Here is a 15683-nt window from a genome sequence, read left to right as displayed (position 1 = left end):
TGTTTCAGACACTGATTTTGTGTGTAGACAAACATGATTCCAGGCCCACCCCCGGGCAGGCTTACCTGTTATCCTTCCAAGGCCGGGGACCCTGGACCCAGCTTCTCCAGCCAGATGTGCTCCCACGCTATGGCCAATCAAGTGAACTTTAGAAGGAGAATATCCAAATTTTTTCTGATCGGGTTTTCAAAGGAAAACAGCACACATGTTTTTAAAAGACCAGGCAGAATGGCTTCCCTGCATTTGACATAAACTTCTTTGTCCCTCTCACACACACGCTGGCAACTAGTCAAAGGACAAAGTGACCCCCTGGCTCCTTGTCTGGCTGAAGGAGAAAGGACGGCGCAGGCCTGGAGGAATGACTTCTGTCAGGTTCTTCTCCCTGTGCTAAGGGGCCTCGTGGTCCTCGGGAAAAGAAGCACCCAGCAACCACAGCTATGGCTTCCAGCCCATCCCTGAGAGCCAACCCCACCAGCAAACTCCCATCATGGGTCAAATGCGGTCATACCGGGGCGGGTTACACACCTCACCTACATCTGTCTCCTCCAACTGAAGGACACTCTAGCAAATGTGTGTGCTGAGTTTGGTCTTCAAAGAGGAGTTTTAAAGACTATTCCCAAAGTGACTGTGTGCCTATGAGTTCACACACACACCCACACACACACCCACGTGCACACTCATCGGGGAGCAAAGTTGCAAGCCCTTTCAGTTTCATCTGAGCTTCAAGTTCTCTTCATGATAACAGTGAAAATCAAGCAATCGCCTTCACGTGGATAAATTTGTCACTTGATCAAATGTTCCACTTTTTTCCCACCAGTAATGACAATATTGCGCGCTGCCTTATAAAGAGTATTTTCTCCCTCCGTTACATGTGAATGTGCCTCCAAGGATGTCTCCTGGTCATTAGGGGGCCCCTTCCTCCACTGCGGCCACCCTTTCAAATCTCGGGCTTTCTCTCTGTCTTCCTCTACACCCTGGTTGTTATCCGATCAGCCCTCCTCCCCCTTCAGGCATCCCCTCCTCTGTCCCCAACAATTCACCGAACATGGACCGCAGCAAACGCTTTCCCCTTCCGCTCAGCAAATATTTCCTTTCCGACAAGTCACTGCCATTTATTTCCTGGACCTAGAAGAGCCCACAGTGCAGGCCCCAGGATCCACCAAGAAATTCACAAAAGGTTAGGACAGGTATTTCTCCAAAGAGGAGCTGAACCGGATTTCATCCTTTGGATGCAAGGACCCTTTCTAAGTACCTCCTTGTGCCCTGGTCTCCCTCGATGGCAGGACGAGCGGACAAGCCATGTGGGGGCAGAGGTGAGGACTTGGCTCCCTGGGTCCCCTCCGGCTGGTTCCTCAACTGTGCTCAGGTGCAACATCACCTCCCTGGGCTGCCCACCTAGGTGAGCCTCTGCTCCAGTCTCTCTCCATCCCACTGCCTTGAACTTCATGGTACTGCCCTCATGCTTTGTCAGAGCAGAAACTGTCTCACTCGCCCTGTATCTTCAGTGACTAGAACAGCGCCTAGCCCACAGCGGCACAGAGAGAAATATTTGTTGAATGAATGAGTGAACCCACCTTAAGAGTCTGAAAGAGTCATAAATCTTTAGATTTTACTTCGCTGCATTTTATGGTGGGAAATTATTTTCTGTAATGGTAGGGCATATGGAGATTTATAAATGTCTCAGGGTGTAACCCTGCTATCTAGCAAAAGGCTTTGCTATTTTATTCTTTTAGAAAATGTAGGTGTTATTGTGCCCGGACTGACCACAGACCCAACTAATTCACTGCCACAGAACCCAATTTCTGTGGGACCACGTAGTTCACATTCCCAACAAATGGCATTCATAAGATGGGAACAGTTTATAATCATTAACGATAGGTTTACGATGGGACAAAAACTAACTGGCATGAGACAGGCTTACAAGTCAACCCAGGACATGACCTTGGGGGTGGGGTTAGGGGTGGGGAAGCCTTGGGTGAGAAGCCTGTGAAGGGACACTGCCACCAAGTGGCGCTTTGTAGAATCACAGGCACTTCTTCAAGAAGTCACTTCCCTTTCCTGGTCACCATCCGGGATGCTTAATATCTCACACGCTTAGAAGTTGTGTAAGCTAATAAAAAAGCCATAAAATCGACGCAAATCCTCGGTGTTATAATGCAAAACCAATTAAACACAATTTTAAAAAATCAACTTTTCTTACCGTGAGAACATCAATAAAATACGCCACCTCAGCTCCAACAACACGCAGATTGTTGACAGCATCGATGTATTCCAGGGAACCGTTAATCCAGTCTACGTTAATGCAATTCACGTCTTCCGCTTTCAGTAACACCTGGCACAAAGATTTATTATGTATGTAAGAAGGAAGAATTAAAGAAAGCCAAAGTGACTGAGCAATGGATTCCAGAATAAGAAATAACACTGGGGGGGAGGGGGGAGAAAGAAAGAACACTACCAGGTATTGAGGACAGAGGACACATTAGGTTCTGCCCTAAACCTTTTACATATATCATCTTCCTTAATCCCTTTTACAGATAAAGAATCCAAAGCACAGACAAGTTAATTAAACTTAGCCACGATCGTGGTACATAGAACCACGGTATGAATTCAGGCAGCCTGACTCTACTATACTATATGGCCTTATAAATAATTAATTACTTACTATGTTAGCAGTCTATTAATCTTTTTTTTTAAAGATTTTATTTATTTATTTGACAGAGAGAGATCACAAGTAGACAGAGAGGCAGGCAGAGAGAGAGAGAGGGAAGCAAGCTCGCTGCTGAGCAGGGAGCCCGATGTGGGACTCAATCCCAGGACCCTGAGATCATGACCTGAGCCGAAGGCAGCGGCTTAACCCACTGAGCCACCCAGGTGCCCCAGCAGTCTATTAATCTTGAGTGTAAGGAAGGAAAATTAATTTCTTGGAGTGAACTTGGAAAATTTTTTCCCTTAAGTGAGAAATTTATCGTATCGTTCAATCTTTTGTCAAAAGTGAGACTTTATCAAAGAATAATTACAAAGAAATATGCTCCCATTATAATCTATGCAATTCATAATAAGTGGGTATAAATGGGAAATGGATAATTCATTTGGGGCCTTGGGACAGGGACAATGTGAGTAACCGAATGGAGGATTTTTCATGAATATGCATTAATATATGCAAAGCACATTCCCATTAAACATACAGTTTTTATACCAGTATAAAGAAGAGTTTATTCGTATCATACATGGCACATGTCTTGCTGCCATTTTCCATCTGATTTCCATCCAGGTATGTTAATACGGGTCATCTTGTCTGTTCCAAAGTGTGAGGTTTGGATAGTTAGATAATTAATTGCACTGATCTCCTGTTTCAAGTGAAAAGAGATTAAGGTAAAATAATAATTCAAAATTATTTGACACTTAGTAGAATTATTCCAAGTCTGCTCAAAAGTCTTCCCTACGTTTGATTTTTAACAATCTTCTTTAATACATTTTTACCAAAGAAGTACTTACTGCTACACACAGCAAAGTACCAAGAAATTATTAATGCGTTATCAAATACAATATATAAATGTAATCACAAGGAAAGGAAAGAAAAATGTTTGGTTTTAGGGCAAGGTCTGTAAGACGATGCTGGGCCGGTTGCAGTCAGGGCTCCCGTTAGCCTTACTTTTGTCTAGCACTTACTTCTCTGCAGCTCGTGGAATCCATGAGCCGGGTGCTGCTTGAGGCTTAGGAAACGCTGACAAGGTGGCAAAAGAGATTGTTCACCCCACTTTATGGGGGAGGGAATAAAGTTTAGGATCTCACCACATGCAGCACAATAGCGTATTAACGATCATCTTATGTAATTACCTTAAATGTTCTTTCGTATTTCTTGTGTTTTGTTGGATTGTTTTTATAACCAACCAAACTCAACTGAAGTGATACTAGGTATTGAAGTGATTTCCTTCTTAAGAGAAACATGAAAAGGCACGCTCTAAGAAATGCTCAAAATTCTATTTTGAGAAAAAAAGATGAGCAAGTTGCAAGTTGGACCATGGTGAATCCCACAGCAAAGATCCTTCAAAGGAAGGGCCTATTCCTCGCCCTGTGTTTAACAGTAACATGCACGTTGATCATACAACTGGAGGGCTAGTTAAAATATCTCCAGGATGGTAAGCAAGCAGTTAGGAGAATCCTAAACTGACTTACATAGTAATTATAATATAGCTACACTCGTATCTGCCTATGTGCCAGGAATCATTCTAAGCACTTTGTAGTGTAGCTCATTCACCCTCCGTGACACTGTGAGGTAGGTACTAACTTTACAGATTAGGAAAGGGCACAATGAGAAGTCAAGTCACTTGTCCAAAGGCACTCCAGCTAACGAGTCCTGCTGTAGGGAAGCTGAAACCCACATGGTCTTTCCCTGAAGTCACATGTTCTACCACTGCGCTCTCAAGTTGGGGTCTGATCGTACTGTTCTTTACTGATATGGCCCAGAGCAGATGTGGGATATTTTTGAGACAGATAATAAAATCAAATGTATCTGGGCTTTTTTTGGGAAGCGCTGCTGTACTGAATAATAGAATCCAAACACAAAAACATTTGTCCATCTATATATTTAAAAGAATCCAGACGTTAATTCCAACTCTAGCTGGAGCTCCTTAAACAACCAACTGTATTTTTATTTCTGTGTCGAAAAAAAAAAACAAAAAACCCACCACCTCAAACCTATTTGAGAAAGGGGATTTGGTAGAAAAAGTTTGTTTAATCTTTCTACATCATGAGAAGAACTGGATGCTGGATGTGGGGCCTGGTGAAAGCTTCAAAATGTCAATCTGGCAAGTCTTATGGGATCCCAGCATCCTCTATCGTCACAAAAGCCTTGAGGAATTCAATAAAGTAGGAAAGGTAGAAAAACACTTTTGTTCTCTTCGTATTCAATCTGGTACACCCCTGTGAAATGACATACTCACCTAGAAAACAGGAAACAGCATCATGGGATCAACTCAAAGAGGACACCTCAGCTTAAGGACAGAGCCATAAAAGGGTGTCAAGACAGAAGGGATGTTATCCCAAGAAAGGGCTAGATGAAGTTTCAGTGTTTAGCTGGGTGCTCAGGCCTTTACTTTCAACGTTCTTATCGTTGAAGAATCACAGAACCTAACTGGTATGAGATCAACCCATTCCACAGAACATGGCTAGTCTCTCGGTGATCTCATCTGTAGTCAGTCAAAAGTCATCACCAGTTAGGTATGTCCCAGCCTGAAGAAAAGCTGCAGGCCCAGAAACTACCATAATTGTGCAAAATGTGCATCACCACCCGTGACTAACTGCATGAGCCACTGTAGGGGATGGCAGAAGGGATTCATTCTTGGAGAATTGTAGCTATGAGGACCTGGGACTCTCCCAAGAGTCCAGGTTATTGCACCACAGTTAGCTTTAACAAGCCCTCCCTCTGGGAAAAGAGGACATTAAACCATTGCACAGTTAACTTCTGCTTTCTCATACGCCAAGTCGGAGTTGCACAGTGTAGCATATGGGCCAAGCCTGGGGCCGTCGAGGTTTTTAATATTGTACCTCCACCCAACCTGTATCCTCACTGTTGGTATAAAACACTTGAACACCAAACCCTCGGGCTTCCATCCATTGCAAAATTCAAGTACAGATCTGGTTTGTCACAGGGTTTTTTCCAAATGGAAGGGAGTGGTAAAGACATGAGGAATGTTGCCTTTATGGTCCCTTTATGAGGAGAGTACTCAGAGTCTGAGCATTGAGTCTCTTCATTGGTCCCTTTATCAGGAGAGTACTCAGAGTCTGAGCACTGAGTCTCTTCATTGGTCCCTTTATCAGGAGAGTACTCAGAGTCTGAGCACTGAGTCTCTTCATTGCCTTTAGGGTCCACACTCTCCCAAAGACTGACTTTTATCACCTGTTTCAGTGCCTGGGCTCTGCAAAAGTTCAAGTGCATGGCCACTATGTAGAAGAACTAAGGACCAATGAGTCCCATGAGGACTGAGGGACAAGACCGGGGTTCAGTTAGTCCTGAATACACGCATGTACACTAAAGTTCTAACCAGAGAGCAACTGCCCCTCTCAAGGAATTTTTATTACCCCAAACTGAAATCCTGTACCCTGAAATAGTAACCCCCCAATGTCCCCTCTCCCAGCCCCTGGTAACTATTATCCTACTTTTCTATCCTATAAATTCGACTATTCTAGGGGTTTCATATAATGGGAATTTCATGGAATGGACAATGCTTGTCCTTTCGTGTCTTAGCTTATTTAAGTTTGTAAAATATTTTGAAGGGTCACCCATGTTGTGGTATCTACCGCAACGCCATTTCTTTTTAAAGCTGAGGAACATTCCTCTCTTGGCTTTTTTGATAGTTACGGAAATCACACTTTTGAGTACACTTTCTCAGTAAATTTCTCTGGACCCCAATTAAGGGCTTTTCCTCTTTGTTTTGGATAGAGCTGTCATTGACCGAGGGAAGGGCAGATTTCAGTGAAGAGCCGTGTGCCCCTCCGTACGTGTGTGTCTGGTCAGTTGAGAGCTACACATCAGATTCTGTTGGTGTGGTGTCTTGGCTGGGTCTGATGGAAAGTGAGGCTCAGGGTGATTCAGGGGCAGGTAGAAATGGGAAATTATCTTGCACTGCGGGGTGCTTGTTTTCTGGCCTTTGCTCCTCTTAGGTCTAGTATCATGCTTTTTTTCTGTGCCCCTAAGATCACATCACTCTTTGGGTTTCAACTCTCACCTCGGGGTAAAAGACTTTGGCATCTCTTCTTCCAGCTCTGGATGCTCACTGAGCTATGAGACGCAAATATCCGATAGCCGGCCCAAACCGCACTGGTCCAAAATGTAACTCATTCTCCAGCACCCCCATTCAAGTTTTCTTGACAAGAAGGTCGTTATTCTTCCTGTGACTCATGTGTGAGATCTCAGGATGGTTTAGGATGTTTATCATGACGGTCTTCTGTTCTCATACTCATGCTCTTGCTCTGGCTCAGGCTAGTCCCCTGAGTCTGGTTTTCTAGCACTCTCAAATAGAACTTTCTGAGATAGTGGAAATAGCCTATATTTGCATGGTCCAAAATGGTAGCCACGAGCCACAGAGGGTTACTGAGCACATGATATGTGGTTGGTGCAGCTGAAAAATGGAATTTTTCATTTTATTTAGTTTTAATACCTATGTAGCTCATGATTAGCATGTTGGGCGGCTCGGTACTACACGGTCTGGCTATCACCTGCAGGCTCTCCCAGCTCGGGTCCAAGAAGGTTCACTGCAGCCAGGGTAAAAAACCTCTAGCCTCATTAAAAACTCCCACTGGGGCCTCATGGCTCACAGAATAAAACCCAGAGTCCCCAGGAAGATTCTAGTCCCCTAGAATTCATCTCTACACTACTTTTCTAACTACCTCCATACTCGAGCACTTCCTCTCTGTCCTCCGTCCAACTCGACGTGACATCAGACATGCTCTTTTGTCCACAGCACTTGATTTGTCACTTCCCTGTGTGTCTCTGCTTACACAAACCCTGCCCACTCTGTGCGACACACCTCAAACAGGTGTCTCCTCAAAGCCGTTCCTGGTTCCCATCCCACCCCCAAGGGGAAGGGAAGCCTTTCCTCACCACGTTCCCAGATTCTTTTTTTTTTGTATCTTACATAACAGATTATAATTTGTGCTGCAACAGAAGTTAACTGTTTACATACCCCATTTCCCCTAATACAATAAACAGGATACTGTCTTATTTAATCAAGTTGAAACAAGATAGATACTGTTGCTTGTCCCTAGTCTTACCTGTGGAAAGTTCTCAATTAGTATATTAATCGAATAGAGTATCAAATTCATTTCATGTGAAACAACAGATGCAGAGCAATCTTTATATTTAAGTACTAAAACAAATAATATGACAAGAAAATCTGGCTCTAATACTAAAAAGAAATATTGCCCTTTAAATCAGTAGTTTGTGCCAGAGTAAGTTACTGAACCTAGGCCTTCTGTATCTATAGCTACATGTTCTGTTGTAGAACAACCTTCTGTGTGAAGGCAGGAAATTAACTTACCTGATAGACTTTGGGATTATGTCTAGTGTAGAGCAGAAAGCGAGTGTTTATGTCCTCCGGAGACCAGGGCAAACCTGCCAACCGTCTTGACAAAGTCCCAGTCCATGGTAAACCATCTTTAAAGCACCCCACCCTTTCATAGCAAACTTCTTTTCCTGCAGTGAAAAGATGAAGTGTCAGTATTATTTGGCCCAGAGATAGGCTGGGTTTCCCACATCGGTTCATTGAAATAGGTCTTTAAGTCAAGCAAATCCCGCTCAGGGAGACTCTCTTTAAAGGAAGCTCTCAGGGCGCCTGGGTGCCTCAGTGGGTTAAGCTTCTGCCTTAGGCTCAGCTCATGATCTCAGAGTCCTGGGATGGAGCCCGCATCGGGCTCTCTGCTCAGCAGGGAGCCTGCTTCCCCCTCCGCCTCTGCCTGCCTCTCTGCCTACTTGTGATTTCTCTCACTGTCAAATAAATAAATAAAATCTTTAAAAAAAAAAAAGAATTCTCTCCACTCCCCTTCTTCAACCACCCTCCTCCTTATTTATGACTATGACTTTGTAGATCATAGTGCTGCAGAGGAGAGCACAGGGGCTTTGGAATCAGACATTCCTGGCTTTGGATAATTCTTTTTTCTTTTATGAGTCTTGGTTTCCTCCTCTGCAAAGTAGAGTTAATCCCACTTACCTTACAGCCTTGATAGGAAGGTTAAACGAACTATTACCCAGGACAGCCCTTGTGAATGGGCCTGGACATAAGAGGGATACTGAGTGTTCCCTGAATTCCTGCCTTTTCTTATGAGAGAGAAAGTTTTTGCTGAAAGGGACATTGGAGCCCCCAGAGCCTAACACTATACCTGACATGCAGTAGGAGTCCAGCATAGGTCTCCTGAGAGCACAGTGACAGCAAAGTTTCATTCAGATGTAACCAAGTCTCTTCTACCTGGAGTTCACCTCACTCATCTCTACAACGAGAAGCTTTGGGGAAACTGAGTCTTAATATTTCTGCCATCCACTGACTTTCCTTTGTCTTTTCAGCAGGTCTTTTCTTTTTCATTTAATAGTCTAAAACAACTTCATTTCCTGTTGTTTAATGGAGGAATACTTTAATTTATTCAATTACAATTGCTATTATTTGTTCAACTTATTAATGAATTATGTATTCAATTTATTATTACTTATTACATTGGTTTTCATTTGTTCATTTTAGGATTATTTGTTACTAGTGACTAGAGCTGTTTGAAGACTTGAATTTGAGGGTTTTCTTCCATTTACCAAAATATGGTGAATCAGACTTTGACTTCCACGTCCACCAGATTTTACTTTAAAATTTTAGGAGATACTGCATTTTCTCCATTCCCTACCAAGGAGGTTCCACAATAAATATAAAGAGAGAGGATATGGAATTAAATTTTTAAAAAGAAATTGTACAGGTGAGCAACATCCCCTCCTCACCCCCACCCAGCCTTGTCCCCAGAGGCGACAGTTATTCTGGTGGTCACCCCCATCTCTCTACGTAATGCACTTACCCCGCTAATTTTTGATATATTAACTTTAGTCACACATGATCTATTAACGTGCTGCAGTAATAAATGAGGATTTAACCCACCTGTTCTTGGGATCAGCCAGGATCAGGGCAAGAAACAAATCACACTGCTTATTTTTACCTGAGAGAGTTTACTACAATGAATCATCATCAGTCAGATATTGGCGAACCAAAGGCAAAAATGGGACCAGACAGCAGCTCCCAGGTGACAACGGCAGGGAGCAGCTACTGGGAGGGGACTGGTGGGGGACACAGAAGAGGTTTGTTTATTCAAATGAGGAAACTTGGAGGAAGGGCTGCTAGACCTGGGCCAGGGTGCTGTCTCCAGAGCTGGGGTTCAGTCCCTGAAGAGGGGTGCTAGCCGGCTAGTGCTGGCATCTTTGAGTAGGCACCAGGTGCCCCTGGTACCCCACACACCAGGGGTTTTAGAACAGCTGCAAACCAGAGCCATCGGCTGCTACTGGACAACTGTTCATGCAGAGGTGACAAATTATTGCTGGAAACACACTGATAGGAACCAGGAGCCAATAGGAAGGAGCACCTCCTTTTTTCATCCTGGAGCCCCAGCATCCCTCTAGTGTCCCTGCTGACAGTGCTTCTCTGGGAGTGGCTGAACAGGGGGAATGGTGGTTGAGCATCCCAGCGCTGGCCAGGCAAGGGCTGACGTGAAGCTGGGGGCAAGAGCTCCTACAGGACCAATTCTCTCCACATTGTCTTTTTTTTTTTTTTTTTTTTAAAGATTATTTATTTATTTATTTGAGAGAGAGAGAGATCACAAGTAGGCAGAGAGGCAGGCAGAGAGAGCAATTCTCTCCACATTGTCTTAAGTCCTCCTCCTCTACGGTCAGTAACACTGTTTTTAGCTCATCTAATGGCTTCCACTATAAACTTATCTAACAGACAGAGATCACAAGTAGGCAGAGGGCAGGGGGGAGAAACAGGCTCCCCACTGAGCAGAGAGCCCGATGTGGGACTCGATTTCAGGACCCTGGGATCATGACCCGAGCCAAAGGCAGCAGCTTAACTGAGCCACCCAGGAACCCCGGTTTCCACTATAAACTTAAATAGTAATCATCATCATCTTCTTCTTCTTTTTGAGAGAGAGAACATGGGGGCTGGAGGGGGAGAGGGAGAAGGAGAGAGAGAATCTTAAGAGACCGTTGGGCTCGATCTCATGACCCTGAGATCATGACCTGAGCCAAAATCAAGAGCCAGATGCTTAACCGAGTGAGCCACCCCAGGTGCCCCAGTGATCTTTTCTTTTTTGATCCATACCTCCTACTCCTCATAACCTGACTCCCTACCTTTGCAAGACAAGGTTTAAGCCATGTTGCCTGTCTTCTTCCCTTCCATCTTCCAAAGGCTGCTGGCCACACTGTGACTTTCATACTGTCAAAGTTGATAACTTTCAGGCTTTGTTCTATAATCATAATTAAGTCTTTCATGTTTTATCTGTAGGCTGGCTCCAAAAAATTGAATATCAATAAACAGAAACATATTATTATGACTAGATAAATATTTATCCTTTCAGAGCCAGTTAGCGTGCTATAATTACATTTCCTTGTCCGCACCTCATTATTCAGTTACCCATTCCCTTCAGAGGAGAAGATTCAAATGAATGATCTTTTCGTAGACACGAACTGCTCAACATCAGTGTCATTTTAGTTTCCTCCATATTTGGATTATGCTTTACTTGTGCCATCTCATTTTCCTGGATTCTCTGGTTGCCTTTGTTTTCTCTTGTTGCAAGAGTAAACATGTGCCCTCTTCCATATATCCCTAGTACAGTACCGCTCCTCAACCAACATTTCTCCTGCCTGGAATCTATTCTGTTTTTTTCTGTTGAAGCATACATACATCCAGTTCTGATTTGGACCAATGAGTTTACATTTGGATTGTGTTTTTTTTTTTTTTAAAGATACATGTATTTGAGAGAGAGAGCATGGTGGGGAGGGGCAGGGGGAGAGAGAGAATCTCAAGCAGTCTCTGTGCTGAGCATAAACCTGACTCAGGGCTCCATCTCAGGACTCCAAGATCATGACCTGAGCTGACAAGAGTCAGATGGCTTAGCCACCCAGATGCCCCTAGATCATGCTTTTTAAATAGAACCTTCTGTTTTTCCCTAGAACGTCTAGCTGCCTTTGTTTTCTGGGTTACATGGCTCCCCCCTCCCCAACACACAAATTCTTAACTACATCATTCAGTCTATGGAAGTGAGTTTGGATTTTGAAATGAAGGTTATTATAAATACTGTCCATTTTCAATGTTTGTAACTTACCAGGGTTATGGGTCACCATGTCTTTTTTCATAAGGAAATGCCCACTGAAAGAGCATAAAGTTAGAAGAAACGACATGTGATGAAGGAGACTGGTCAACATCATAAGGTACCAGAGCCATTTAGAGAAAAGAATTGAAAGATTAATAGTTCTTTAAGAATAACATGTTTTCTATAAAATCAGTAAGTTGGTATTGGGCCAATAACTTAAATGGCCAATATTAAACAAAAAGAATATAGTTTTAAAATGGTAGCCTTGAAGATATGCAGCCATTGAACATGTTTACAGAGATCTGTAATGCAGTTAGTAATGAACTGAGAATGATACAGGGTTGGGGGAAAAGGCAGGTAGGTAGCAGAACTATGCATGGCTTTATTTAAAATGCATGGGGAAAAATAAAATTTAAAGGAAGTGCATCAAAATATTAACAGTGGTGGGAACGCATAGTTTTATTTTCTTTACCTTATCTATGGTCTTAAATTTTCAATTATTAATAATGATTAATAATAACAAAAGTTACAACAGAAAAAAAAAGAGCACTACTTCTCCAAATTATGTTCAGGGTGGCTTCTTTATCTTACTAATAATAATTAAAACAGCAAAAACAGACTGAGCCCTAAGTGTCACGTAGGTGAGGAAGTGGACACTTAGAGAAAGCAATCACTCTTGCCCAATGCGTCACTGCTGTTAAGTGGTAAAATATGGACCATCAGCAGCTCATTCTATCACTAAGTAGAATCGAGAGGAACATTAATTAATTAGCTTTTGCCCATGGTAAGCAAGAGCCTCCAAATCTCCTTGTCTTACCAAAATTAGGGTTTATTTCTCATTTATGTTACATTTTGGCTGCAATAGTTTTAGGTTCTCTGTGGCTCTGATTTACCGGTCCTCTTCATTCCAGGATCTAAGCTAAAGAGACCCTTGTTCAGAACATGTTGCTCTTGGGGCAGAGAGAAAGGGGGTAAAGGCTCTTCACACAGGCATTGAGACTTGGACTGTCTTTGCACATCCTGTGGCCAGAGGTGGGGCTGAGGCTGCAGAGAGTCCTCTTCCGGGAGTAAATAATGGGGGACAATAATACAGTCTACCATGGAAGGGTACTGGGTTTACATTTTTATAGATGCCACCGGAAGGAAAAGCCTTTTGTCATTTAAAAGTGCATTTCTTGGGGCACCTGGGTGGCTCAGTGGGTTAAAGTCTCTGCCTTCAGCTCAGGTCAGGATCTCAGGGTCCTGGGATTGAGCCCTTCATTGGGCTCTCTGCTTGGCGGGGAGCCTACTCCCCCCCACCCCCCACCTGCCTCTCTGCCTGCTTGTGATCTCTCTCTCTGTGTGTCAAATAAATAAAATCTTAAAAAAAAAAAAGTGCATTTCTTGAATTACCCACACACTTGAATATCTTGTGCATTTCTGACCCTTTGCGCATCTGTGGGTGAGACATTTGCGTCCTATGCACGTTTTTCTAAAGTTTGCTTTTTTCCTATTTATTTGTAAAAACTCTTCAAATACGATTTGCTGCTTTCCAGTCAGATATTGAGAAAAGATATTCTAGTTTGCTGTTTGTATTTTTGTTTTATAGAAGTTTCACATTTTATTCAAAAAATGATAAATCTTTTCCTTTAAAAGTATTCCTTACTTCAAGTTAATTCACAATTCCACTCTGTTTTCTTTTACACGTTTCTTGTTTCACTGTTTTACTTTAAATGTTCACCGATCTATTTATTTTGGTGTAAAGAATAAGATTTTCATCTAGAATTTCATTTCTCTTGGGCTGAATTTATACAAAGTATAATCATTTTAATTTCTTCCACACCTGTGGTTATTTCCCTTTGTTTATTTAAATCCATCAGCATGGTTTTCTATTTCTTAAGTTTTATTAAGCAACCACCACATGTATCTATCAATTATATTGCCTTTCTTTTGTTTTTCTAATGTGTTAACCTCTACGTTTATTTTAATTAATGAAATTCTTCCTTCAATATTACTTGTTCTTTTTCTAATTTCATCAGTTCTTGAGTCATACATTTTGATATATTCTGCAAGTGAAGTGCTTTATTTCCTTTTTGACCTAAAAGTTCTTTAAAAGAGCATTTGAAATATAGCATAATACATGTAGCTAGGTTTAATTGACTAAGAAATCATATAAAGTTGGCATATCAGTTCATATTTTCTTAATTCCCACTTTCTTTTTTTTTAATATTTTATTTATTTATTTGACAGAGAGAGAGATCACAAGTAGGCAGAGAGGCAGGCAGAGAGAGAGGAGGAAACAGGCTCCCTGCGGAGCAGAGAGCCCGATGCGGGGCTCGATCCCAGGACCCTGAGATCATGACCTGAGCTGAAGGCAGCGGCTTAATCCACTGAGCCACCCAGGCGCCCCATTAATTCCCACTTTCTAAATGAGTCATTTCTCTATCTTACTATGAGCAGCCTTTTCCAATGACAAAAAAAAATCTTGAAAATAGATTCATTAATTTATTCAAGAAATATTTATTTGAGTGTCTATTATGCACCCAACACTGTTCTCAGCACTGGGGATTCAACAGTGGAAGAAATAATCCTAATCTTCACGGAGTAGAGTCTAGAAGGGTTGTGGGGACAATGAATAAGAACACATAAATTAACTGAAAGCGCATGTGTATTTAGGTGAGGAGGGGTTTCTATTCAAATAGGGTGGCCAGGGAAGATCCAACTAAAGGAGGTGGCATTTTTTCTTTCCTTCAGTAGGCTCCACGCCTAGCGTGGAGCTCAATATGGGGCTTGAACTCATAACCCTGAGCGCCAGACCTGAGCTGAGACCAAGAATCAGATGCTTAACAACTGAGCCACCCAGGTGCCCCTAAAATGGGAGGCATTTGAATCGATAGTTGAAGAGGGTGAGGAGCACACTATGGGAATTTCTGGTGGAAGGCAGCATTCTAGGCAGAGGGAAGGGAACATACCAGCCTCTGGGGGAAGGAGCGTGCTTAGTGTGACCGAGGAATTACAAGTTCACCCTGATCAGAGCTGAGGGATCAGTGCGGAGAGACAGGTCCACAACCCCTGATCCTGCAGTTTCAAAATCTAAAAATCTCTAGGGAAAAGAAGTGGGGTGTTGACTTTTTCATTTGTTTTTCAATTTGCAGCAGACTCATTTGGCAACAAAAACCGACCTTAGGCTATGTGTGTGTGTGTGTGTGTGTGTGTGTATACACTCATTATCCCACTTCATAGGAGTATTCATAGATTTTACTACAAAAATATCTGCGTGGCTGTTTACAGGTTGCTGCCCCAGAATTCCTCTTGAGGTTTCGTATTTTACAGTGTACTTACCATAGTCTCTTTCTAAAATAAAATATAATTGGAGGGCCGGAATACATGTAGTCCCAGGGGGTTGAATAAGGGATGGTAGACAAGTAGCAGGGATGTGTTTAGAAAGGTTACAGAGGACTACAGCATCCAGTGCTTGGCAGATCATTGGAAGGACGTTGGCGTTTCCTCCGAAGTGAGGGGGAGAGCTAATGGAGGGCCTTGAGCAGAAAAGTGATGGGGACTGACTGCGTCTGGCTTTTGTTTTGAGAACTGATTGAAGCAGGAGAAGGGGAGAGGCAGAGAGAACAGCTGGGAGGCTATTGTAGTCAGCTAGACAAGAGAGAATGGTGTCCGAAAGGTTAAGGTGACAGCAGGGTGGGTGGTGAGAAGTGGTCAGGTTCTGGATAGATTGTGAAGGAGGATTCAAAGGAACTCACGGATTCATTAGCAGAGAGGTGTGATGGAAAAGGTGAGGATGATGTTGAGGTTTTCAGACGAAGTTCCTGGAAGACTGGAGTTGTCATTAACTGGGTTGGAGAAACTCTAGAAGG

The 15683-nt window shown here is 42.8% G+C and overlaps 1 protein-coding gene across 1 annotated transcript in view; it reads right to left on the bottom strand.

Moving 5' to 3' along the window:
* Positions 1-11863, bottom strand: part of PNLIPRP3 (pancreatic lipase related protein 3) — a 28062-nt gene extending 16199 nt beyond the window's left edge. Inside the window, exons 1-5 of the mRNA XM_046026608.1 lie at positions 11845-11863; positions 8040-8194; positions 3228-3347; positions 2201-2332; positions 66-174 (exon numbers count right to left, since the gene is read on the bottom strand). Of these exons, the coding sequence (XP_045882564.1) occupies positions 66-174; positions 2201-2332; positions 3228-3347; positions 8040-8194; positions 11845-11863 (535 nt within the window). The remainder of the gene's footprint in view (positions 1-65; positions 175-2200; positions 2333-3227; positions 3348-8039; positions 8195-11844) is intronic.
* Positions 11864-15683: the final 3820 nt, after the last annotated feature.

This window comes from Meles meles, chromosome 13 (assembly GCF_922984935.1).
Source record: "Meles meles chromosome 13, mMelMel3.1 paternal haplotype, whole genome shotgun sequence".
Lineage (NCBI taxonomy): Eukaryota > Metazoa > Chordata > Mammalia > Carnivora > Mustelidae > Meles > Meles meles.
Note: the sequence above shows the minus strand (reverse complement) of the source record. Positions and strands in the feature narration are given on the sequence as shown.